General features: G+C 34.3%; 2 protein-coding genes across 9 annotated transcripts in view; both read right to left on the bottom strand.

Annotated features, from left to right (window-relative positions):
* Nucleotides 1-27,316, bottom strand: part of LOC142345665 (muscle M-line assembly protein unc-89-like) — a 249,231-nt gene that overhangs the window by 151,187 nt on the left and 70,728 nt on the right. The window lies entirely within an intron of this gene.
* On the bottom strand, nucleotides 2,995-4,040 carry LOC142346311 (brix domain-containing protein F44G4.1-like). The gene has a single exon (XM_075398838.1). The coding sequence runs from the start codon at nucleotides 4,005-4,007 to the stop codon at nucleotides 3,009-3,011; it is 999 nt and encodes a 332-aa protein (XP_075254953.1). The 5' UTR covers nucleotides 4,008-4,040; the 3' UTR covers nucleotides 2,995-3,008.

The following is a 27,316-nucleotide window of genomic DNA, read 5'->3' as shown; positions in this document are numbered from 1 at the left end:
TTTAATTTCGCTTTTTTCGAGGATCTACAGAGGTTTTAAATTTTGTGTACATTAGCCTAATTTTGCGTTGTTCACGTTTTTCGTAATTTTTGCTGAAATTTTAAACAATTTTTGCAAAAATTATGATGAAAATGTAAACGATAGACTAATTTGTTTTACGTTTAAACGTGAAAGAATCGCTGAATTGTTTGAATCATCTGTTTTGACTGAAATTTTAGGAAGCTCAGCATTTTTTGATGAAAATAATCGCATCAAAAATACTTGTTTGGCCCACTTGTATTTACGGTCTGTCCTTTTCAAATCCATTATTCACCCCACTTACAGGCAATCCTTTTTGCGCTTAAAGCTCAATTAATAAAAGGTACTATTCAATTTCAAATGAGGCCAGATGAAAAAATCATGTATTTGTTTTTGTATGAGTACAAGTCATGGTTTTTACGGCTCCAACAAATTTTTTAAAATTTTCACGAACTCTTGAGTTTCTTTAGTCTTCTGACTAAGTCTAATTAATCAAATATCCAATTCGATATCTAAAAAAACTCACACAGACCATCTTATGTTTACAGTTGACACTACAGTTGACCGGTTTTTCGCTAATATAACTCGATAAGTCTCCAAAACTCATCATTTATTTAGGATATAAAGACTTTTTGTTCAAATTAGCATTTCCATAAATTTGAAACTTTTCTACTTGTGCTTCTAATTCATTCAACAGATTTGGTCTAATTGTGGATTGTAATAATTCAAAAACTATTCGGAGTACAATGGAGCGCTGTACTTTTTAACAACTTTGCCTTTATGTTAATCAAAAACCAGAAAGATTTCATATCAAAACTCAAACCTGTCAAATTTACGGGCAGATGGAGGTCAAGGATGCTTCGTGAAAATTTCGGAAAGGCTTATCAGAAACGTTTATGGTTTGGTGGTCTAACACTTTTTGCTTAAAATTGATCAGGAAAATTTGAGTGTCCGTTTTCGTTGTTATTTTCTTGCCTTAAAACTTTTATTTGAAACTTGCCATTTCTCTTATTTCTGTCCCTTTAAAGTAGTCTCAGCAAAACGTAAGCGCACACTCTCTTTCATATGAATTAGAATGTATTCAATGCTGTTTTATTATTTAAATAATTGAATTTTGGCGTTGATACTACGAGTTTTTACACTTTTTATTTTTGCACAATTTCTATTTTTTGAAATTCACTTGCACTATCTTGTCCAATAATCACCTTAATGGCACATTGATGACAAGTCACATATCACAATATTTGTGTTGAAAGAAGGTGCAATTTATTATATTGAACATTTTTAGTGAATATAGTGATTTCGTTCGCTTAGACACCGTTTCCTCGCAGAATTCAGTTCACTTTTTGGTTTTTGCGTGTATTTGTTCTTGCTGTAGTCGTATTATATTCTGCACAAAACGGGTCTAAATGGATTTGTATGCCGGCATTAATAAAGGAATAAAATCGCTGGTTCCAGTAGCTAGTTAAAGGTTTTCCTGAATTTGAAATTCATTAATTTCAAATCCTATAAACGTCTTTTTATAACCTTTCCTTCAGTGTTTTTTTGTCTACTCGTGGATTATTCTCAACCCTTATCTTTCCGAGTGAAATGCAAGTCCACTCATTTGGTTGATCTGATTTGACTTGTCCGAGTTTTTTAAATACTTTTTAATAGATAGAAGTAAGTAAGTAATGCTTGTTGTTTTTATTTGATTGTTGTTTGCCTTGCCTCTTAATCTCCTTAATGGCAGGTATCATTGTCCCCATGATGAGTTATTGTTTAATTTGTAGTCATTTGAACTAATAGCAATTTATAAATAAATACATCAATTACTTTCGAACAATAGACGATTTTTTGAATGTTTTCTAACTCTTCCTCATTTGGCAGACAATTAATTCATCATGGTTGAAAGAGGTGGAAACCTTAAGTGCAAACGCACAATTCTGAGCCTTTTTAATTTTAATTTTATTCCTTTCAAAAAACTGCCACGTTTTTTTTCTTTGACTACAATGAAAACCTCCAGATTTCCTGACTATCACTAACGACAGCTCTTCCTTCTTAGGAATCGTAAAGAACAATTGCTCGTCAATTAAGCCAAACTTTGCTTCTTCGTTTCGTTTGAAATCGTAATTCAAAAACAAACAATTGTGTCAGCTGCATTTCATAATTTACAACGTGACAAGTATGATCTGGAATCATCAATATCTAAGAAAAACTGTATGGCCAGAAGTGGTCATACCTTTAGTTCCCAAAGGTCACGTTGAAAAATGTGAAGATATCAATACCACTTAAGTTGAAAAATTCATGCAGCTTTTACACATTATTGAGGGGGCCGCTGTAAACAAACAAAACTGGCACGCAGTAAAAAAAAAGAACAGACTTAACCGTTGACTGGTATGAATTTTTCTAATGCATAGAAACTTGACCAATATTCCTTTGCATAACTTGTATTGTGTTTAAAAATTATTCAAGAGTAATTAAATATCAGTCTAATCAGCTACACATTGGCGCAAGATTCACAACTAAAATTTTCACATGTTCAGTGGTGCTATAGTTTGTAATGGACTTTCGTTGCGATCAAAACATTTCATTTCCAGCCCAATTAGAATTTTCACCCGGGTATTTTTGCTAAAACGAGTTAACCCCGCCCCCTTCTCACCACTGTTCAAATAGCAGCAATACTCGTGAGAGGAGTGCCACACATCCGTGAGCGAATCGGTGCTAAGCCACGCCTTTAATTTTTTCTGCTAATTAGCGGTCGACAACGATTTACTTCATTATGTACTCGAAGCTTTTGAATAAGTTTATGCAAATGTTCCTTACTTACACTTCAATTTATGTTCACTCTGTGTTAACCACATTCCATACAGCATGCAAATTTTCGAAGAATTTTATCGGCTCATTTGTTTTTTGCCGTGAAAAGTTGTGAAAGTATTGAAATTAGAGCTGATTCTTTACGAATCTTGCTCTCATGCAAATAACAGTAAAAAAGCGGATAGTTCAAACATTTAATTCGCGAAAAGTTTCTTGTTCTTTACAAATTTATGAGGATTGTATTCGTATTCAACATTGTCATTGTCAAATTTTGGAAGTCCTTTTAAGAGTTTTCGGTTCTTAAGAGTGAAACGGGGTCCAACTTCTTTCAGGACAACCTTTTCGCCCTCTTTTCTGAAAGCGTACTTGTATCTTCTGAAAAAGACGAAATCTCTTTGATTATGAAACACCACTACTTGTCTCTTTCTGAAGTCGGGATCGCTGGGAAACAGTATTGCGAATAGCCTGGCTAGCCTTCTTCCCTGAGCAGTTTTAAAATTTGTCAAAATCAGTTCCGGATTATTTACACTGCCTGGAAATTTGTCTGGGATATCTTTCATAAAAGTGATACCTGACAGTCGAAAATGAATGGACGGTCCTTCAGGTAAATGTGCGTAGATTAAACTGGTAGGCATTTTGGCTTTTCGGGGTACAAATACATCAATTACATCTGAGTATCCATGTTTATACGCATCAGTGCATACTTTATGCAGGGGTGTAGCTTTTCTGTAAAGAAGAGTTGAGTTTGGAAAGACCTTCAACATCTCACGACAAAATAGACGGGTTGTTTTGGAAGGAAAGTGCGGGGAGGTTATTAATAGTTTAGGCTTGTATCGATTCGTGAAATAGTCCAGCGTTTCGTCATTCTTCTCCGCTTCAAGTTGCTCTTCTGTTAAGTTTTCCTCAAATGTAGGATCAGGCACGCGCATACTCTCAATGGTTCTTGGTTCCATTTTGGGATACAAGATTTCACCGTGTGCTTCTCGAAGTTTTTGTCGCTCCTGGTTGCGTAGCTTCTTGGCTTTCTTTTTCAGTATCATTATATTGTAATTCGCTTGCAGGCGTACTTGTCTATTTCTCCTTTTACTTTTCACTGCTTCACGGGCAATTTTATCTTCCGCCTCTAACGACGATTTAACGTCATATGTTTTGACCGAGGCCTGGGCACGATCATTCGCGCTCAACTTAACCATGACTCTGAAAAATTTGGACAATTCGAAGCGCTGATTCGACAAAATAAATTGTAGTGAGAAATACGTTTCACATTGCCGTGTTGGCATCACAAGGCAAATATAAGACTGTCTTGACTGACAATAGACCAGAACACTAATCCGACCATTTTTATCAGCAACTTCCGAGAGGTGCATAAAACATTTAAGAGTACCAGGAACCATTAAAAAGCATTACGATTATCCCATTGTTGCTACTTGTTTTTCTAGTACCTACTTCAATTGCCCACATTTTTAGTCTAAGGAAAGAAGGAACAGTGTTCTACCTAATTTTCTATCTTTTCCTATCATCTCAGAGAAAAGGGAGTCCCGGGAGGAGGTTTCACCCCTATTTCACCCCTAATTAGCGGGGATTAGGGTGTAATCCATTTTCCACTCTTATTTACCGGGGAAAAGAGTGTAAGAGTGGAATTTGAAGAAATTACACTGTTATTACACTCTTTTGTACACTCTTTTTACACTCTTAGAAAGAGTGTAATTAAGGGTGGAATGATAAAAGATTACACCCTTTTTTCCACCCTTATGAAAAGAATCAATTATTTTTACACTCTTATTTTTACACTCTAGAAAGAGTGTAATTAAGGGTGGAATGATAAAAGATTACACCTTTTTTTCCACCCTTATGAAAAGAATCAATTATTTCTACACTCTTATTTTTACACTCTAGAAAGAGTGTAATTAAGGGTGGAATGATAAAAGAGTACACCCTTTTTTCCACCCTTATGAAAAGAATCAATTACTTTTACACTTTTACACCCTTTTTAATTCTAGAGTGTAATTTAAAGTTGGTGATAAAATTAAAAGTTCGGACTGACCGAACTAATTTGGACAAGTTTTTACCTAGTTCCAAAAAAAGTATCTGAATTTTTTCTATCACCGAACATTGTTTTGGTGACCAAATCGTCAGTTTTAGTCCAATTGTGCTCATTTTTGGTTTGCAGGCTCCAATTTAAATATAATTGAGGATGAAAAAAAATGGACTGAGCAAACCATTTTGGACACGTTTTCAATTACTTCCAAAAAAGTATCCGCGCTCGATGAGGCTTAACTTTTTCGATCACCGAACATTGTTTTGGAGACGAAATCGTCAATTTTAGTCCAATTGTGCTCATTTTTGGTGGGTATGCTCCACTTTAGCAACAATTGGTGATAAAATTAAAAGTTCGGACTGACCGAACTAATTTGGACAAGTTTTTACCTAGTTCCAAAAAAAAGTATCTGAATTTTTTCTATCACCGAACATTGTTTTGGTGACCAAATCGTCAGTTTTAGTCCAATTGTGCTCATTTTTGGTTTGCAGGCTCCAATTTAAATATAATTGAGGATGAAAAAAAATGGACTGAGCAAACCATTTTGGACACGTTTTCAATTACTTCCAAAAAAGTATCCGCGCTCGATGAGGCTTAACTTTTTCGACCACCGAACATTGTTTTGGAGTCGAAATCGTCAATTTTAGTCCAATTGTGCTCATTTTTGGTGGGTATGCTCCACTTTAGCAACAATTGGTGATAAAATTAAAAGTTCGGACTGACCGAACTAATTTGGACAATTTTTTACCTAGTTCCAAAAAAGTATCTAAATTTTTTCTATCACCGAACATTGTTTTGGTGACCAAATCGTCAATTTTACTCCAATTGCTTGTGCTCATTTTTGGTTTGCAGGGTCCAATTTAGACATAATTAAGGATGAAATAAAAAAAATGGACCGAGCAAACTATTTTGAACACGTTCTCAATTACTTCCAAAAAAGTATCCGCGCTCGATGAGGCTTAACTTTTTCGATCACCGAACATTGTTTTGGACACGAAATCGTTAATTTTTGTCCAATTGTGCTCATTTTTGGTAGGTATACTCCACTTTAGCCACAATTGGTGATAAATTTAAAAGTTTGGACTGACCGATCTAATTTGGACAAGTTTTTACCTAGTTCCAAAAAAAAAATCTGAATTTTTTTCTATCACCGAACATTGTTTTGGTGGCCAAATCATCAATTTTAGTCCAATTGTGCTCATTTTTGGTGTACAGGCTACAATATAGACATAATTGAGGATGAAATAAAAAAATTGGACTGAGCAAACCATTTTGGACACGTTTTCAATTACTTCAAAAAAAGTATCAGCGCTCGATGAGGCTTAACTTTTTCGATCACCGAACATTGTTTTGGACACGAAATCGTCAATTTTAGTCCAATTGTGCTGATTTTGGAGGGGATGCTCCAATTTAGCCACAATTGGTGATAAAATTAAAAATTCGGACTGACCGAACTAATTTGGACAAGTTTTTACCTAGTTCCAAAAAAAGTATCTGAATTTTTTCTATCACCGAACATTGTTTTGGTGACCAAATCGTCAATTTTAGTCCAATTGTGCTCATTTTTGGTTTGTAGGGTCCAATTTAGACATAATTAAGGATGAAATAAAAAAAATGGACTGAGCAAACTATTTTGGACACGTTCTCAATTACTTCCAAAAAAGTATCCGCGCTCGATGAGGCTTAACTTTTTCGATCACCGAACATTGTTTTGGACACGAAATCGTCAATTTTTGTCCAATTGTGCTCATTTTTGGTAGGTATACTCCACTTTAGCCACAATTGGTGATAAAATTAAAGGTTCGGACTGACCGGACTAATTTGGACAAGTTTTTACCTAGTTCCAAAAAAAAGTCTGAATTTTTTCTATCACCGAACACTGTTTTGGTGGCCAAATCATCAATTTTAGTCCAATTGCGCTCATTTTCGGTGTACAGGCCACAATATATACATAATTGAGGATGAAATAAAAAAAAATGGACTGAGCAAACCGTTTTGGACAAGTTTTCATTTACTTCCAAAAAAGTATCCGCGCTCGATGAGGCTTAACTTTTTCGATCACCGAACATTGTTTCGGACACGAAATCGTCAATTTTAGTCCAATTGTGCTCATTTTTGGTGGGTATGCTCCACTTTAGCCACAATTGGTGATAAAATTAAAAGTTCGGACTGACCGGACTAATTTGGACAAGTTTTTACCTAGTTCCAAAAAAAAGTCTGAATTTTTTCTATCACCGAACACTGTTTTGGTGGCCAAATCATCAATTTTAGTCCAATTGCGCTCATTTTCGGTGTACAGGCCACAATATATACATAATTGAGGATGAAATAAAAAAAAATGGACTGAGCAAACCGTTTTGGACAAGTTTTCATTTACTTCCAAAAAAGTATCCGCGCTCGATGAGGCTTAACTTTTTCGATCACCGAACATTGTTTCGGACACGAAATCGTCAATTTTAGTCCAATTGTGCTCATTTTTGGTGGGTATGCTCCACTTTAGCCACAATTGGTGATAAAATTAAAAGTTTGGACTGACCGAACTAATTTGGACAAGTTTTTACCTAGTTCCAAAAAAGTATCTGAATTTTTTCTATCACCGAACATTGTTTTGGTGACCAAATCGTCAATTTTAGTCCAATTGTGCTCATTTTTGGTGGGTATGCTCCACTTTAGCCACAATTGGTGATAAAATTAAAAGTTTGGACTGACCGAACTAATTTGGACAAGTTTTTACCTAGTTCCAAAAAAGTATCTGAATTTTTTCTATCACCGAACATTGTTTTGGTGACCAAATCGTCAATTTTAGTCCAATTGTGCTCATTTTTGGTTTGCAGGGTCCAATTTAGACATAAATAAGGATGAAATAAAAAAATGGACTGAGCAAACTACTTTGGACACGTTCTCAATTACTTCCAAAAAAGTATCCGCGCTCGATGAGGCTTAACTTTTTCGATCACCGAACATTGTTTTGGACACGAAATCGTTAATTTTTGTCCAATTGTGCTCATTTTTGGTAGGTATACTCCACTTTAGCCGCAATTGGTGATAAATTTAAAAGTTTGGACTGACCGATCTAATTTGGACAAGTTTTACCTAGTTCCATAAAAAAATCTGAATTTTTTCTATCACCGAACATTGTTTTGGTGACCAAATCATCAATTTTAGTCCAATTGTGCTCATTTTTGGTGTACAGGCTACAATATAGACATAACTGAGGATGAAATAAAAAAAATGGACTGAGCAAACCGTTTTGGACAAGTTTTCAATTACTTCCAAAAAAGTATCCGCGCTCGATGAGGCTTAACTTTTTCGATCACCGAACATTGTTTTGGACACGAAATCGTCAATTTTAGTCCAATTGTGCTCAGTTTTGGTGGGTATGCTCCACTTTAGCCACAATTGGTGATGAAATTAAAAATTTGGACTGACCGAACTAATTTGGACAAGTTTTAACCTAGTTCCAAAAAAGTATCTGAATTTTTTCTATCACCGAACATTGTTTTGGTGACCAAATCATCAATTTCAGTCCAATTGTGCTCATTTTTGGTGTGCAGGCTACAATTTAGACATAATTGAGGATGAAATAAAAAAAATGGACTGAGCAAACCATTTTGGACAAGTTTTCAATTACCTCCAAAAAAGTATCCGCGCTCGATGAGGCTTAACTTTTTCGATCACCGAACATTGTTTTGGACACGAAAACGTCAATTTTAGTTCAATTGTGCTCATTTTTGGTGGGCATGCTCCACTTCAGCCACAATTTAGAACGTTTGAAAATAGTAGTTAGCAATATCTCAATTTGTATACAAAATTTCAACGAACTCTCTAATTAGGTGAAGAAAATTTCAAACTTCTTGAAAAACGTTTGTTAATATCTTTTTGAAGAAGACAAGTTAAAAACAGTTCATTGGCCCATTTTAATGCCTCAATAAAGTAGCTTTTGAATATGTGTAGTAGTAATTAGCAATAATTTGATTTGTATACAAAATTTCAAAAATGTTTCGGGGTAAATGAAGAAAATGTCAATCTCCTTGAAAAACGTTTGTTAATAACTTTTTGAAGAAGCCGAGTTACAAACTCTATATTGGCCCATTTTATTGCCGTGTTATTGCACTTTTTGAATATCTGTAGTAGTAGTTGGCTATATTTTGATTTTTATACAAAATTTCAAAAATGTCTCGAGGTAAATGAAGAAAATGTCAACCTTCTTGAAAAACGTTTGTTAATAACTTTTTGAAGAAGCCGTGTTAAAAACTCTACATTAGCCTATTTTATTGCCCCGATAGAGTAGCTTTTGAGTTTGTGTAGTAGTAGTTAGCAATCTTTCGATTTTTTTACAAAATTTCAAAGATATCTCTGAGTAAATGAAGAAAATGTCAAATTTCTTTAAAAACGTTTCATCATAACTTTTTGACAAAGAAGAGTTAGAAAATCTATAATAGCCCATTTTGCTGCTGTGATATTGTACTTTTTGAAAATATACGGACGTTTCTCCGATTTGTTTTATTTCTAACCGAAAAATCCAAAAAACTGTTGATTTAGGGGCAAAAAATAGCTATTTTTGTCGAACTTCGACTAAATTTTCCCAATTAAAAGCAAAAAACATACAAGTTTTTGGTATCATAATAAACTAGAGTTTACGGTTCCAATGACAGTATAATTTGTTTTTTTAAATAAATGCCAAACAAGAGAATGCGAGAGCAATATAGCGGCCGAAATCAGGGTCGATTTTTGCAAAAATTTCAAATTTTCAAAGTTGCTTAGTTTAATAACTCTTTTGTCACAAATCGATTTTACAATTATGTTATATCATTTTCTTGCTCATATAATACTCTTTACGAATATATAAGGATCAAAAAGTTTCGATACAGTTACATGGCTCAATTTTTTGATTTCCCAAATGTTAATGAAAAAGAGCCAATTTCAGCCAGGATGGCAAAAATCGAGTTTTGATTTATTCAGTTTTTTTCACGTTTTAAACCTTAGATCGACGCCCCAGTTCATGCTGATTACAAAACATATTCATTTTTCAAATTTGGTTCAGTAGTTTTCGAGATATAAGCCTTTTTCAGACGCATACCTCGGTCCCACCTAGCTGAACCACCTAGCTCCACCTCCATCCCCCCCCTCCGATCAACTTTCTTTTTTTTATTCGAATTTAACTTCCATAATGATCGCCCCCATCTATAGAGCTTCTCGAATATGTTACTTTTACTATTCCATTGTTTTCTTCATCTTCATAACTTCTTACACAGATGAGAAAGTGAAACTTTCGTTCACCGCGTCCAGCGGGTCACGTGACATGCTAATTCGGTGTGCTGTCCCGTCAAGTGACAGCAGAGAGAGGCTCAATGACTGCCTTCTACTTCCCCGAGGTAAGCATGTATGAAGATGAAGGTGAAATGAAATAGAAATTTCCGAAAGCTCACACAGACGGCAACGAAAGTAGAGAAAGGAGAATGAGAATGCGTTGCACGAATGAGTTGTAAGCGCCCGTATGCCTGCAGATCGAGTGCAGAGTGACTGCGTAGAGTGACTATGGAGTAGATTGGCAGTAGAGTGACTGCAGCAGAGAGCAGAGCAATAGCAGGGTTGGCTGCAGAGTGACCGCAGGGTCCGCGCTGTTCGATATAACGGGTTTTAAAGCTAGTTTCGTCATTATATGACCGAATATTTCAGATTTATGATGTCGGAGCATTTCGATGATGATGATATTCTTGGCGAAGGCGTTTGTGTTAGTGAAATTGCGGTCCCTGGTGGAGAGGCGAAGAAGGCGAAGAAAGAGCATTGCTTGAAGATCAAAGCAGATCGAGAGGCAGATGAGTACAATCGATCGTTTTACAGGCCACCAAAACGGAAGATCGAGGAATTGCTGCCCTTGTCCTTCAAGTTTGTTGGGTTCGATGCCAATGGAATCCCAGTTGAACAGGTGATGGGGCATGTTAAGCAATTGTTTTTTGGCGTTGAAAGCGTTGCACTTGGCAAACTTCGACCCAATCAGAAGAAAAACCCAGTGTACAATGGCTGGGTCAACTTTCTCGGTGTAGGCCATTGCAAGAAAGCAATTCGAGCCGTAGAAGAAGGAAAGTTTGGCAACATGAAGGTTGTGAAGATTGGGCGAACCAAGGAATTAGCTTGTGCGCCGATGAAATTGAAGATAAAGAAGCCTCCAGAAAGGCGAACACACCTTACATGTTGGGGGCAAAGATTACTGCCTAATTACAGGAAATTCGCCAATGATGATTTTATCATTCTGAAGTTTTGAATTGTTTTCCGATGTTTTGATTTGTTTGATGATTTTCATGCCTTGAACTTTGTATAGTTTGTTTATTTCATCAATTGCTTAGTTTACTTAATTTGATCAATTCGAGTCATTAATTGACTTTGTTTCGCTTTTTTTTCTCTTTCTCCTTTATGATGTATGCATTTATAAATTTATAATCATCCAACACATGGCTTTTTTTAGTTGCTTGCAGGGGAAACCCTAGATTACCAACAAGCGACTAAAAATTAGCTGTGTTTTCAATCTCATTTTTTCGCTTATTCTAAAAATTAGTTTATTTTTATCGGGTCAAGGAGTTGTCCAAATCAAACCAAACTTGGTATGGAGTATCACCAGTGTATATAGAATCTAAAACCAAAAAAATTTCTGGCATAGCTTGCCTAGGAAAAAAGTTAGCTTTTCATACGGAAATTTGCGATTATTTCGAATAAATAATTTCAAAAATAGGTCTTTTTCGTCGGGTCAAGGAGTTGTTCAAATCGAACCAAACTCGGTATCGAGTATCCCATGGGTAACTAGATTGTAAAACAAAAAGAATTTTTACTATAGCTTGCGTAGAAAAAAAGTTAGTATTTCATACGGAAATTTGCGAATTTCGCAAATAACGAATTTTAAAAATAGGTCTTTTTCGTCGGGTCAAGGAGTTGTTCAAATCGAACCAAACTCGGTATCGAGTATCCCATGGGTAACTAGATTGTAAAACAAAAAGAATTTTTACTATAGCTTGCGTAGAAAAAAAGTTAGTATTTCATACGGAAATTTGCGAATTTCGCAAATAACGAATTTTAAAAATAAGTCTTTTTCGTCGGGTCAAGGAGTTGTTCAAATCGAACCAAACTCGGTATCGAGTATCCCATGGGTAACTAGATTGTAAAACAAAAAGTATTTTTGGCATAGCTTGCCTAGGAAAAAAGTTAGTTTTTCGTACGTTAATTTCCGATTAATTCGATTAATTAATTTTAAAAATAGGTCTTTTTCGTCGGGTCAAGGAGATGTTCAAATCGAACTAAACTCGGTATCGAGTATCCCATGGGTAACTAGATTGTAAAACAAAAGGAATTTTTACTATAGCTTGCGTAGAAAAAAAGTTAGTATTTCATACGGAAATTTGCGAATTTCGCAAATAACGAATTTTAAAAATAGGTCTTTTTCGTCGGGTCAAGGAGTTGTCCAAATCTAACCAAACTCGGTATCGAGTATCCCATGGGTAACTAGATTGTAAAACAAAAAGAATTTTTGGCATAGCTTGCCTAGGAAAAAAGTTAGTTTTTCGTACGTTAATTTCCGATTAATTCGAATAATTAATTTTAAAAATAGGTCTTTTTCGTCGGGTCAAGGAGTTGTCCAAATCTAACCAAACTCGGTATCGAGTATCCCATGGGTAACTAGATTGTAAAACAAAAAGAATTTTTACTATAGCTTGCGTAGAAAAAAAGTTAGTATTTCATACGGAAATTTGCGAATTTCGCAAATAACGAATTTTAAAAATAGGTCTTTTTCGTCGGGTCAAGGAGTTGTCCAAATCTAACCAAACTAGGTATCGAGTATCCCATGGGTAACTGGATTGTAAAACAAAAAGAATTTTTGCTATAGCTTGCGTAGAAAAAAAGTTAGTATTTCATACGGAAATTTGCGAGTTTCGCAAATAACGAATTTTAAAAATAGGTCTTTTTCGTCGGGTCAAGGAGTTGTCCAAATCTAACCAAACTCGGTATCGAGTATCCCATGGGTAACTAGATTGTAAAACAAAAAGTATTTTTGGCATAGCTTGCCTAGGAAAAAAGTTAGTTTTTCGTACGTTAATTTCCGATTAATTCGATTAATTAATTTTAAAAATAGGTCTTTTTCGTCGGGTCAAGGAGATGTTCAAATCGAACTAAACTCGGTATCGAGTATCCCATGGGTAACTAGATTGTAAAACAAAAGGAATTTTTACTATAGCTTGCGTAGAAAAAAAGTTAGTATTTCATACGGAAATTTGCGAATTTCGCAAATAACGAATTTTAAAAATAGGTCTTTTTCGTCGGGTCAAGGAGATGTTCAAATCGAACTAAACTCGGTATCGAGTATCCCATGGGTAACTAGATTCTAAAACAAAAAGAAGTTTTGGTATAGCTTGCCTAGGAAAAAAGTTAGTATTTCATACGGAAATTTGCGAATTTCGCAAATAACGAATTTTAAAAATAGGTCTTTTTCGTCGGGTCAAGGAGTTGTCCAAATCTAACCAAACTCGGTATCGAGTATCCCATGGGTAACTAGATTGTAAAACAAAAAGTATTTTTGGCATAGCTTGCCTAGGAAAAAAGTTAGTTTTTCGTACGTTAATTTCCGATTAATTCGATTAATTAATTTTAAAAATAGGTCTTTTTCGTCGGGTCAAGGAGATGTTCAAATCGAACTAAACTCGGTATCGAGTATCCCATGGGTAACTAGATTGTAAAACAAAAGGAATTTTTACTATAGCTTGCGTAGAAAAAAAGTTAGTATTTCATACGGAAATTTGCGAATTTCGCAAATAACGAATTTTAAAAATAGGTCTTTTTCGTCGGGTCAAGGAGTTGTCCAAATCTAACCAAACTCGGTATCGAGTATCCCATGGGTAACTAGATTGTAAAACAAAAAGAATTTTTGGCATAGCTTGCCTAGGAAAAAAGTTAGTTTTTCGTACGTTAATTTCCGATTAATTCGAATAATTAATTTTAAAAATAGGTCTTTTTCGTCGGGTCAAGGAGTTGTCCAAATCTAACCAAACTCGGTATCGAGTATCCCATGGGTAACTAGATTGTAAAACAAAAAGAATTTTTACTATAGCTTGCGTAGAAAAAAAGTTAGTATTTCATACGGAAATTTGCGAATTTCGCAAATAACGAATTTTAAAAATAGGTCTTTTTCGTCGGGTCAAGGAGTTGTCCAAATCTAACCAAACTAGGTATCGAGTATCCCATGGGTAACTGGATTGTAAAACAAAAAGAATTTTTGCTATAGCTTGCGTAGAAAAAAAGTTAGTATTTCATACGGAAATTTGCGAGTTTCGCAAATAACGAATTTTAAAAATAGGTCTTTTTCGTCGGGTCAAGGAGTTGTCCAAATCTAACCAAACTCGGTATCGAGTGTCCCATGGGTAACTAGATTCTAAAACAAAAAGAATTTTTGGTATAGCTTACCTAGGAAAAAAGTTAGTATTTCATACGGAAATTTGCGAATTTCGCAAATAACGAATTTTAAAAATAGGTCTTTTTCGTCGGGTCAAGGAGTTGTCCAAATCTAACCAAACTCGGTATCGAGTATCCCATGGGTAACTAGATTCTAAAACAAAAAGAAGTTTTGGTATAGCTTGCCTAGGAAAAAAGTTAGTATTTCATACGGAAATTTGCGAATTTCGCAAATAACGAATTTTAAAAATAGGTCTTTTTCGTCGGGTCAAGGAGTTGTCCAAATCTAACCAAACTCGGTATCGAGTATCCCATGGGTAACTAGATTGTAAAACAAAAAGAATTTTTGGTATGGCTTGCCTAGGAAAAAAGTTAGTAGTTCATACGGAAATTTGCGAATTTCGCAAATAACGAATTTTAAAAATAGGTCTTTTTCGTCGGGTCAAGGAGTTGTCCAAATCTAACCAAACTCGGTATCGAGTATCCCATGGGTAACTAGATTGTAAAACAAAAAGAATTTTTGGTATAGCTTGCCTAGGAAAAAAGTTAGTAGTTCATACGGAAATTTGCGAATTTCGCAAATAACGAATTTTAAAAATAGGTCTTTTTCGTCGGGTCAAGGAGTTGTCCAAATCTAACCAAACTCGGTATCGAGTATCCCATGGGTAACTAGATTCTAAAACAAAAAGAATTTTTGGTATAGCTTACCTAGGAAAAAAGTTAGTATTTCATACGGAAATTTGCGAATTTCGCAAATAACGAATTTTAAAAATAGGTCTTTTTCGTCGGGTCAAGGAGTTGTCCAAATCTAACCAAACTCGGTATCGAGTATCCCATGGGTAACTAGATTCTAAAACAAAAAGAAGTTTTGGTATAGCTTGCCTAGGAAAAAAGTTAGTATTTCATACGGAAATTTGCGAATTTCGCAAATAACGAATTTTAAAAATAGGTCTTTTTCGTCGGGTCAAGGAGTTGTCCAAATCTAACCAAACTCGGTATCGAGTATCCCATGGGTAACTAGATTGTAAAACAAAAAGAATTTTTGGTATAGCTTGCCTAGGAAAAAAGTTAGTAGTTCATACGGAAATTTGCTATTATTTCGAATAATTTTGCGATTATAATTTTAAAAATAGGTCTTTTTCGTCGGGTCAAGGAGTTGTCCAAATCTAACCAAACTCGGTATCGAGTATGCCATGGGTAACTAGATTGTAAAACAAAAAGAATTTTTGGTATAGCTTGCCTAGGAAAAAAGTTAGTAGTTCATACGGAAATTTGCTATTATTTCGAATAATTTTGCGATTATAATTTTAAAAATAGGTCTTTTTCGTCGGGTCAAGGAGTTGTCCAAATCTAACCAAACTCGGTATCGAGTATCCCATGGGTAACTAGATTGTAAAACAAAAAGAATTTTTACTATAGCTTGCGTAGAAAAAAAGTTAGTATTTCATACGGAAATTTGCGAATTTCGCAAATAACGAATTTTAAAAATAGGTCTTTTTCGTCGGGTCAAGGAGTTGTTCAAATCGAACCAAACTCGGTATCGAGTATCCCATGGGTAACTAGATTGTAAAACAAAAAGAATTTTTACTATAGCTTGCGTAGAAAAAAAGTTAGTATTTCATACGGAAATTTGCGAATTTCGCAAATAACGAATTTTAAAAATAAGTCTTTTTCGTCGGGTCAAGGAGTTGTTCAAATCGAACCAAACTCGGTATCGAGTATCCCATGGGTAACTAGATTGTAAAACAAAAAGAATTTTTGGCATAGCTTGCCTAGGAAAAAAGTTAGTTTTTCGTACGTTAATTTCCGATTAATTCGATTAATTAATTTTAAAAATAGGTCTTTTTCGTCGGGTCAAGGAGATGTTCAAATCAAACTAAACTCGGTATCGAGTATCCCATGGGTAACTAGATTGTAAAACAAAAGGAATTTTTACTATAGCTTGCGTAGAAAAAAAGTTAGTATTTCATACGGAAATTTGCGAATTTCGCAAATAACGAATTTTAAAAATAGGTCTTTTTCGTCGGGTCAAGGAGTTGTCCAAATCTAACCAAACTCGGTATCGAGTATCCCATGGGTAACTAGATTGTAAAACAAAAAGAATTTTTGGCATAGCTTGCCTAGGAAAAAAGTTAGTTTTTCGTACGTTAATTTCCGATTAATTCGAATAATTAATTTTAAAAATAGGTCTTTTTCGTCGGGTCAAGGAGTTGTCCAAATCTAACCAAACTCAGTATCGAGTATCCCATGGGTAACTAGATTGTAAAACAAAAAGAATTTTTACTATAGCTTGCGTAGAAAAAAAGTTAGTATTTCATACGGAAATTTGCGATTTTCGCAAATAACGAATTTTAAAAATAGGTCTTTTTCGTCGGGTCAAGGAGTTGTCCAAATCTAACCAAACTAGGCATCGAGTATCCCATGGGTAACTGGATTGTAAAGCAAAAAGAATTTTTGCTATAGCTTGCGTAGAAAAAAAGTTAGTATTTCATACGGAAATTTGCGAATTTCGCAAATAACGAATTTTAAAAATAGGTCTTTTTCGTCGGGTCAAGGAGTTGTCCAAATCTAACCAAACTCGGTATCGAGTATCCCATGGGTAACTAGATTGTAAAACAAAAAGAATTTTTGGTATAGCTTGCCTAGGAAAAAAGTTAGTAGTTCATACGGAAATTTGCTATTATTTCGAATAATTTTGCGATTATAATTTTAAAAATAGGTCTTTTTCGTCGGGTCAAGGAGTTGTCCAAATCTAACCAAACTCGGTATCGAGTGTGCCATGGGTAACTAGATTGTAAAACAAAAAGAATTTTTGGTATAGCTTGCCTAGGAAAAAAGTTAGTAGTTCATACGGAAATTTGCTATTATTTCGAATAATTTTGCGATTATAACTTTAAAAATAGGTCTTTTTCGTCGGGTCAAGGAGTTGTCCAAATCTAACCAAACTTGGTATCGAGTATCCCATGGGTAAATAGATTGTAAAACAAAAAGAATTTTTACTATAGCTTGCGTAGAAAAAAAGTTAGTATTTCATACGGAAATTTGCGAGTTTCGCAAATAACGAATTTTAAAAATAGGTTTTTTTCGTCGGGTCAAGGAGTTGTCCAAATCTAACCAAACTCGGTATCGAGTATCCCATGGGTAACTAGATTGTAAAACAAAAAGAATTTTTGGTATAGCTTGCCTAGGAAAAAAGTTAGTAGCTCATACGGAAATTTGCTATTATTTCGAATAATTTTGCGATTATAATTTTAAAAATAGGTCTTTTTCGTCGGGTCAAGGAATTGTCCAAATCTAACCAAACTTGGTATCGAGTATCCCATGGGTAAATAGATTGTAAAACAAAAAGAATTTTTACTATAGCTTGCGTAGAAAAAAAGTTAGTATTTCATACGGAAATTTGCGAGTTTCGCAAATAACGAATTTTAAAAATAGGTCTTTTTCGTCGGGTCAAGGAGTTGTCCAAATCTAACCAAACTCGGTATCGAGTATCCCATGGGTAACTAGATTCTAAAACAAAAAGAATTTTTGGTATAGCTTACCTAGGAAAAAAGTTAGTAGTTCATACGGAAATTTGCTATTATTTCGAATAATTTTGCGATTATAATTTTAAAAATAGGTCTTTTTCGTCGGGTCAAGGAGTTGTCCAAATCTAACCAAACTCGGTATCGAGTATCCCATGGGTAACTAGATTGTAAAACAAAAAGAAATTTTGGTATAGCTTGCCTAGGAAAAAAGTTAGTATTTCATACGGAAATTTGCGAATTTCGCAAATAACGAATTTTAAAAATAGGTCTTTTTCGTCGGGTCAAGGAGTTGTCCAAATCTAACCAAACTCGGTATCGAGTATCCCATGGGTAAATAGATTGTAAAACAAAAAGAAGTTTTGGTATAGCTTGCCTAGGAAAAAAGTTAGTATTTCATACGGAAATTTGCGAATTTCGCAAATAACGAATTTTAAAAATAGGTCTTTTTCGTCGGGTCAAGGAGTTGTTCAAATCGAACCAAACTCGGTATCGAGTATCCCATGGGTAACTAGATTGTAAAACAAAAAGAAGTTTTGGTATAGCTTGCCTAGGAAAAAAGTTAGTATTTCATACGGAAATTTGCGAATTTCGCAAATAACGAATTTTAAAAATAGGTCTTTTTCGTCGGGTCAAGGAGTTGTTCAAATCGAACCAAACTCGGTATCGAGTATCCCATGGGTAACTAGATTGTAAAACAAAAAGAAATTTTGGTATAGCTTGCCTAGGAAAAAAGTTAGTATTTCATACGGAAATTTGCGAATTTCGCAAATAACGAATTTTAAAAATAGGTCTTTTTCGTCGGGTCAAGGAGTTGTCCAAATCTAACCAAACTCGGTATCGAGTATCCCATGGGTAAATAGATTGTAAAACAAAAAGAAGTTTTGGTATAGCTTGCCTAGGAAAAAAGTTAGTATTTCATACGGAAATTTGCGAATTTCGCAAATAACGAATTTTAAAAATAGGTCTTTTTCGTCGGGTCAAGGAGTTGTCCAAATCTAACCAAACTCGGTATCGAGTATCCCATGGGTAACTAGATTCTAAAACAAAAAGAATTTTTGGTATAGCTTGCCTAGGAAAAAAGTTAGTATTTCATACGGAAATTTGCGAATTTCGCAAATAACGAATTTTAAAAATAGGTCTTTTTCGTCGGGTCAAGGAGTTGTCCAAATCTAACCAAACTCGGTATCGAGTATCCCATGGGTAACTAGATTCTAAAACAAAAAGAATTTTTGGTATAGCTTACCTAGGAAAAAAGTTAGTAGTTCATACGGAAATTTGCTATTATTTCGAATAATTTTGCGATTATAATTTTAAAAATAGGTCTTTTTCGTCGGGTCAAGGAGTTGTCCAAATCTAACCAAACTCGGTATCGAGTATCCCATGGGTAACTAGATTGTAAAACAAAAAGAAATTTTGGTATAGCTTGCCTAGGAAAAAAGTTAGTATTTCATACGGAAATTTGCGAATTTCGCAAATAACGAATTTTAAAAATAGGTCTTTTTCGTCGGGTCAAGGAGTTGTCCAAATCTAACCAAACTCGGTATCGAGTATCCCATGGGTAAATAGATTGTAAAACAAAAAGAATTTTTACTATAGCTTGCGTAGAAAAAAAGTTAGTATTTCATACGGAAATTTGCGAGTTTCGCAAATAACGAATTTTAAAAATAGGTCTTTTTCGTCGGGTCAAGGAGTTGTCCAAATCTAACCAAACTCGGTATCGAGTATCCCATGGGTAACTAGATTCTAAAACAAAAAGAATTTTTGGTATAGCTTACCTAGGAAAAAAGTTAGTAGTTCATACGGAAATTTGCTATTATTTCGAATAATTTTGCGATTATAATTTTAAAAATAGGTCTTTTTCGTCGGGTCAAGGAGTTGTCCAAATCTAACCAAACTCGGTATCGAGTATCCCATGGGTAACTAGATTGTAAAACAAAAAGAAATTTTGGTATAGCTTGCCTAGGAAAAAAGTTAGTATTTCATACGGAAATTTGCGAATTTCGCAAATAACGAATTTTAAAAATAGGTCTTTTTCGTCGGGTCAAGGAGTTGTCCAAATCTAACCAAACTCGGTATCGAGTATCCCATGGGTAAATAGATTGTAAAACAAAAAGAATTTTTACTATAGCTTGCGTAGAAAAAAAGTTAGTATTTCATACGGAAATTTGCGAGTTTCGCAAATAACGAATTTTAAAAATAGGTCTTTTTCGTCGGGTCAAGGAGTTGTCCAAATCTAACCAAACTCGGTATCGAGTATCCCATGGGTAACTAGATTGTAAAACAAAAAGAATTTTTGGTATAGCTTGCCTAGGAAAAAAGTTAGTAGTTCATACGGAAATTTGCTATTATTTCGAATAATTTTGCGATTATAACTTTAAAAATAGGTCTTTTTCGTCGGGTCAAGGAGTTGTCCAAATCTAACCAAACTTGGTATCGAGTATCCCATGGGTAAATAGATTGTAAAACAAAAAGAATTTTTACTATAGCTTGCGTAGAAAAAAAGTTAGTATTTCATACGGAAATTTGCGAGTTTCGCAAATAACGAATTTTAAAAATAGGTCTTTTTCGTCGGGTCAAGGAGTTGTCCAAATCTAACCAAACTCGGTATCGAGTATCCCATGGGTAACTAGATTCTAAAACAAAAAGAAGTTTTGGTATAGCTTGCCTAGGAAAAAAGTTAGTATTTCATACGGAAATTTGCGAATTTCGCAAATAACGAATTTTAAAAATAGGTCTTTTTCGTCGGGTCAAGGAGTTGTTCAAATCGAACCAAACTCGGTATCGAGTATCCCATGGGTAACTAGATTGTAAAACAAAAAGAAATTTTGGTATAGCTTGCCTAGGAAAAAAGTTAGTATTTCATACGGAAATTTGCGAATTTCGCAAATAACGAATTTTAAAAATAGGTCTTTTTCGTCGGGTCAAGGAGTTGTCCAAATCTAACCAAACTCGGTATCGAGTATCCCATGGGTAAATAGATTGTAAAACAAAAAGAAGTTTTGGTATAGCTTGCCTAGGAAAAAAGTTAGTATTTCATACGGAAATTTGCGAATTTCGCAAATAACGAATTTTAAAAATAGGTCTTTTTCGTCGGGTCAAGGAGTTGTCCAAATCTAACCAAACTCGGTATCGAGTATCCCATGGGTAACTAGATTCTAAAACAAAAAGAATTTTTGGTATAGCTTGCCTAGGAAAAAAGTTAGTATTTCATACGGAAATTTGCGAATTTCGCAAATAACGAATTTTAAAAATAGGTCTTTTTCGTCGGGTCAAGGAGTTGTCCAAATCTAACCAAACTCGGTATCGAGTATCCCATGGGTAACTAGATTCTAAAACAAAAAGAATTTTTGGTATAGCTTACCTAGGAAAAAAGTTAGTAGTTCATACGGAAATTTGCTATTATTTCGAATAATTTTGCGATTATAATTTTAAAAATAGGTCTTTTTCGTCGGGTCAAGGAGTTGTCCAAATCTAACCAAACTCGGTATCGAGTATCCCATGGGTAACTAGATTGTAAAACAAAAAGAAATTTTGGTATAGCTTGCCTAGGAAAAAAGTTAGTATTTCATACGGAAATTTGCGAATTTCGCAAATAACGAATTTTAAAAATAGGTCTTTTTCGTCGGGTCAAGGAGTTGTCCAAATCTAACCAAACTCGGTATCGAGTATCCCATGGGTAAATAGATTGTAAAACAAAAAGAATTTTTACTATAGCTTGCGTAGAAAAAAAGTTAGTATTTCATACGGAAATTTGCGAGTTTCGCAAATAACGAATTTTAAAAATAGGTCTTTTTCGTCGGGTCAAGGAGTTGTCCAAATCTAACCAAACTCGGTATCGAGTATCCCATGGGTAACTAGATTCTAAAACAAAAAGAATTTTTGGTATAGCTTACCTAGGAAAAAAGTTAGTAGTTCATACGGAAATTTGCTATTATTTCGAATAATTTTGCGATTATAATTTTAAAAATAGGTCTTTTTCGTCGGGTCAAGGAGTTGTCCAAATCTAACCAAACTCGGTATCGAGTATCCCATGGGTAACTAGATTGTAAAACAAAAAGAAATTTTGGTATAGCTTGCCTAGGAAAAAAGTTAGTATTTCATACGGAAATTTGCGAATTTCGCAAATAACGAATTTTAAAAATAGGTCTTTTTCGTCGGGTCAAGGAGTTGTCCAAATCTAACCAAACTCGGTATCGAGTATCCCATGGGTAACTAGATTCTAAAACAAAAAGAATTTTTACTATAGCTTGCGTAGAAAAAAAGTTAGTAGTTCATACGGAAATTTGCTATTATTTCGAATAATTTTGCGATTATAACTTTAAAAATAGGTCTTTTTCGTCGGGTCAAGGAGTTGTCCAAATCTAACCAAACTTGGTATCGAGTATCCCATGGGTAAATAGATTGTAAAACAAAAAGAATTTTTACTATAGCTTGCGTAGAAAAAAAGTTAGTATTTCATACGGAAATTTGCGAGTTTCGCAAATAACGAATTCTAAAAATAGGTCTTTTTCGTCGGGTCAAGGAGTTGTCCAAATCTAACCAAACTCGGTATCGAGTATCCCATGGGTAACTAGATTGTAAAACAAAAAGAAATTTTGGTATAGCTTGCCTAGGAAAAAAGTTAGTATTTCATACGGAAATTTGCGAATTTCGCAAATAACGAATTTTAAAAATAGGTCTTTTTCGTCGGGTCAAGGAGTTGTCCAAATCTAACCAAACTCGGTATCGAGTTTCCCATGGGTAACTAGATTCTAAAACAAAAAGAATTTTTACTATAGCTTGCGTAGAAAAAAAGTTAGTAGTTCATACGGAAATTTGCTATTATTTCGAATAATTTTGCGATTATAACTTTAAAAATAGGTCTTTTTCGTCGGGTCAAGGAGTTGTCCAAATCTAACCAAACTTGGTATCGAGTATCCCATGGGTAAATAGATTGTAAAACAAAAAGAATTTTTACTATAGCTTGCGTAGAAAAAAAGTTAGTATTTCATACGGAAATTTGCGAGTTTCGCAAATAACGAATTTTAAAAATAGGTCTTTTTCGTCGGGTCAAGGAGTTGTCCAAATCTAACCAAACTCGGTATCGAGTATCCCATGGGTAACTAGATTCTAAAACAAAAAGAATTTTTGGTATAGCTTACCTAGGAAAAAAATTAGTAGTTCATACGGAAATTTGCTATTATTTCGAATAATTTTGCGATTATAATTTTAAAAATAGGTCTTTTTCGTCGGGTCAAGGAGTTGTCCAAATCTAACCAAACTCGGTATCGAGTATCCCATGGGTAACTAGATTGTAAAACAAAAAGAAATTTTGGTATAGCTTGCCTAGGAAAAAAGTTAGTATTTCATACGGAAATTTGCGAATTTCGCAAATAACGAATTTTAAAAATAGGTCTTTTTCGTCGGGTCAAGGAGTTGTCCAAATCTAACCAAACTCGGTATCGAGTATCCCATGGGTAAATAGATTGTAAAACAAAAAGAATCTTTACTATAGCTTGCGTAGAAAAAAAGTTAGTATTTCATACGGAAATTTGCGAGTTTCGCAAATAACGAATTTTAAAAATAGGTTTTTTTCGTCGGGTCAAGGAGTTGTCCAAATCTAACCAAACTCGGTATCGAGTATCCCATGGGTAACTAGATTGTAAAACAAAAAGAATTTTTGGTATAGCTTGCCTAGGAAAAAAGTTAGTAGTTCAAACGGAAATTTGCTATTATTTCGAATAATTTTGCGATTATAACTTTAAAAATAGGTCTTTTTCGTCGGGTCAAGGAGTTGTCCAAATCTAACCAAACTTGGTATCGAGTATCCCATGGGTAAATAGATTGTAAAACAAAAAGAATTTTTACTATAGCTTGCGTAGAAAAAAAGTTAGTATTTCATACGGAAATTTGCGAATTTCGCAAATAACGAATTTTAAAAATAGGTCTTTTTCGTCGGGTCAAGGAGTTGTCCAAATCTAACCAAACTAGGTATCGAGTATCCCATGGGTAACTGGATTGTAAAACAAAAAGAATTTTTGCTATAGCTTGCCTAGGAAAAAAGTTAGTAGTTCATACTGAAATTTGCTATTATTTCGAATAATTTTGCGATTATAATTTTAAAAATAGGTCTTTTTCGTCGGGTCAAGGAGTTGTCCAAATCTAACCAAACTCGGTATCGAGTATCCCATGGGTAACTAGATTGTAAAACAAAAAGAAATTTTGGTATAGCTTACCTAGGAAAAAAGTTAGTAGTTCATACGGAAATTTGCTATTATTTCGAATAATTTTGCGATTATAATTTTAAAAATAGGTCTTTTTCGTCGGGTCAAGGAGTTGTCCAAATCTAACCAAACTCGGTATCGAGTATCCCATGGGTAACTAGATTGTAAAACAAAAAGAAATTTTGGTATAGCTTGCCTAGGAAAAAAGTTAGTATTTCATACGGAAATTTGCGAATTTCGCAAATAACGAATTTTAAAAATAGGTCTTTTTCGTCGGGTCAAGGAGTTGTCCAAATCTAACCAAACTCGGTATCGAGTATCCCATGGGTAAATAGATTGTAAAACAAAAAGAATTTTTACTATAGCTTGCGTAGAAAAAAAGTTAGTATTTCATACGGAAATTTGCGAGTTTCGCAAATAACGAATTTTAAAAATAGGTTTTTTTCGTCGGGTCAAGGAGTTGTCCAAATCTAACCAAACTCGGTATCGAGTATCCCATGGGTAACTAGATTGTAAAACAAAAAGAATTTTTGGTATAGCTTGCCTAGGAAAAAAGTTAGTAGTTCATACGGAAATTTGCTATTATTTCGAATAATTTTGCGATTATAACTTTAAAAATAGGTCTTTTTCGTCGGGTCAAGGAGTTGTCCAAATCTAACCAAACTTGGTATCGAGTATCCCATGGGTAAATAGATTGTAAAACAAAAAGAATTTTTACTATAGCTTGCGTAGAAAAAAAGTTAGTATTTCATACGGAAATTTGCGAGTTTCGCAAATAACGAATTTTAAAAATAGGTTTTTTTCGTCGGGTCAAGGAGTTGTCCAAATCTAACCAAACTCGGTATCGAGTATCCCATGGGTAACTAGATTGTAAAACAAAAAGAATTTTTGGTATAGCTTGCCTAGGAAAAAAGTTAGTAGCTCATACGGAAATTTGCTATTATTTCGAATAATTTTGCGATTATAATTTTAAAAATAGGTCTTTTTCGTCGGGTCAAGGAGTTGTCCAAATGTAACCAAACTTGGTATCGAGTATCCCATGGGTAAATAGATTGTAAAACAAAAAGAATTTTTACTATAGCTTGCGTAGAAAAAAAGTTAGTATTTCATACGGAAATTTGCGAGTTTCGCAAATAACGAATTTTAAAAATAGGTCTTTTTCGTCGGGTCAAGGAGTTGTCCAAATCTAACCAAACTCGGTATCGAGTATCCCATGGGTAACTAGATTCTAAAACAAAAAGAATTTTTGGTATAGCTTACCTAGGAAAAAAGTTAGTAGTTCATACGGAAATTTGCTATTATTTCGAATAATTTTGCGATTATAATTTTAAAAATAGGTCTTTTTCGTCGGGTCAAGGAGTTGTCCAAATCTAACCAAACTCGGTATCGAGTATCCCATGGGTAACTAGATTGTAAAACAAAAAGAAATTTTGGTATAGCTTGCCTAGGAAAAAAGTTAGTATTTCATACGGAAATTTGCGAATTTCGCAAATAACGAATTTTAAAAATAGGTCTTTTTCGTCGGGTCAAGGAGTTGTCCAAATCTAACCAAACTCGGTATCGAGTATCCCATGGGTAAATAGATTGTAAAACAAAAAGAAGTTTTGGTATAGCTTGCCTAGGAAAAAAGTTAGTATTTCATACGGAAATTTGCGAATTTCGCAAATAACGAATTTTAAAAATAGGTCTTTTTCGTCGGGTCAAGGAGTTGTTCAAATCGAACCAAACTCGGTATCGAGTATCCCATGGGTAACTAGATTGTAAAACAAAAAGAAGTTTTGGTATAGCTTGCCTAGGAAAAAAGTTAGTATCTCATACGGAAATTTGCTATTATTTCCGAATAATTTTGAATAAGTATATTTGAAAATACGTCTTTTTCGTCGGGTCAAGGAGTTGTTCAAATCAAACCAAACTCGGTATCGAGTATCCCATGGGTAACTAGATTGTAAAACAAAAAGAAGTTTTGGTATAGCTTGCCTAGGAAAAAAGTTAGTATTCATACAGAAATTTGCGATTTTCGCAAATAACGAATTTTAAAAATAGGTCTTTTTCGTCGGGTCAAGGAGTTGTCCAAATCTAACCAAACTCGGTATCGAGTATCCCATGGGTAACTAGATTCTAAAACAAAAAGAATTTTTGGTATAGCTTACCTAGGAAAAAAGTTAGTAGTTCATACGGAAATTTGCTATTATTTCGAATAATTTTGCGATTATAATTTTAAAAATAGGTCTTTTTCGTCGGGTCAAGGAGTTGTCCAAATCTAACCAAACTCGGTATCGAGTATCCCATGGGTAACTAGATTGTAAAACAAAAAGAAATTTTGGTATAGCTTGCCTAGGAAAAAAGTTAGTATTTCATACGGAAATTTGCGAATTTCGCAAATAACGAATTTTAAAAATAGGTCTTTTTCGTCGGGTCAAGGAGTTGTCCAAATCTAACCAAACTCGGTATCGAGTATCCCATGGGTAAATAGATTGTAAAACAAAAAGAAGTTTTGGTATAGCTTGCCTAGGAAAAAAGTTAGTATTTCATACGGAAATTTGCGAATTTCGCAAATAACGAATTTTAAAAATAGGTCTTTTTCGTCGGGTCAAGGAGTTGTTCAAATCGAACCAAACTCGGTATCGAGTATCCCATGGGTAACTAGATTGTAAAACAAAAAGAAGTTTTGGTATAGCTTGCCTAGGAAAAAAGTTAGTATCTCATACGGAAATTTGCTATTATTTCCGAATAATTTTGAATAAGTATATTTGAAAATACGTCTTTTTCGTCGGGTCAAGGAGTTGTTCAAATCAAACCAAACTCGGTATCGAGTATCCCATGGGTAACTAGATTGTAAAACAAAAAGAAGTTTTGGTATAGCTTGCCTAGGAAAAAAGTTAGTATTCATACAGAAATTTGCGATTTTCGCAAATAACGAATTTTAAAAATAGGTCTTTTTCGTCGGGTCAAGGAGTTGTTCAAATCGAACGAAACTCGGTATCGAGTATCCCTTGGGTAACTAGATAGTAAAACAAAAAGAAGTTTTGGTATAGCTTGCCTAGGAAAAAAGTTAGTATTTCATACGGAAATTTGCGAATTTCGCAAATAACGAATTTTAAAAATAGGTCTTTTTCGTCGGGTCAAGGAGTTGTTCAAATCGAACCAAACTCGGTATCGAGTATCCCATGGGTAACTAGATTGTAAAACAAAAAGAAGTTTTGGTATAGCTTGCCTAAGAAAAAAGTTAGTATTTCATACGGAAATTTGCGAATTTCGCAAATAACGAATTTTAAAAATAGGTCTTTTTCGTCGGGTCA

The sequence above is a fragment of the Convolutriloba macropyga genome, chromosome 9 (assembly GCF_964194025.1).
Source record: "Convolutriloba macropyga chromosome 9, txConMacr16.3, whole genome shotgun sequence".
Classification (NCBI taxonomy): Eukaryota; Metazoa; Xenacoelomorpha; order Acoela; family Convolutidae; genus Convolutriloba; species Convolutriloba macropyga.
Note: the sequence above shows the minus strand (reverse complement) of the source record. Positions and strands in the feature narration are given on the sequence as shown.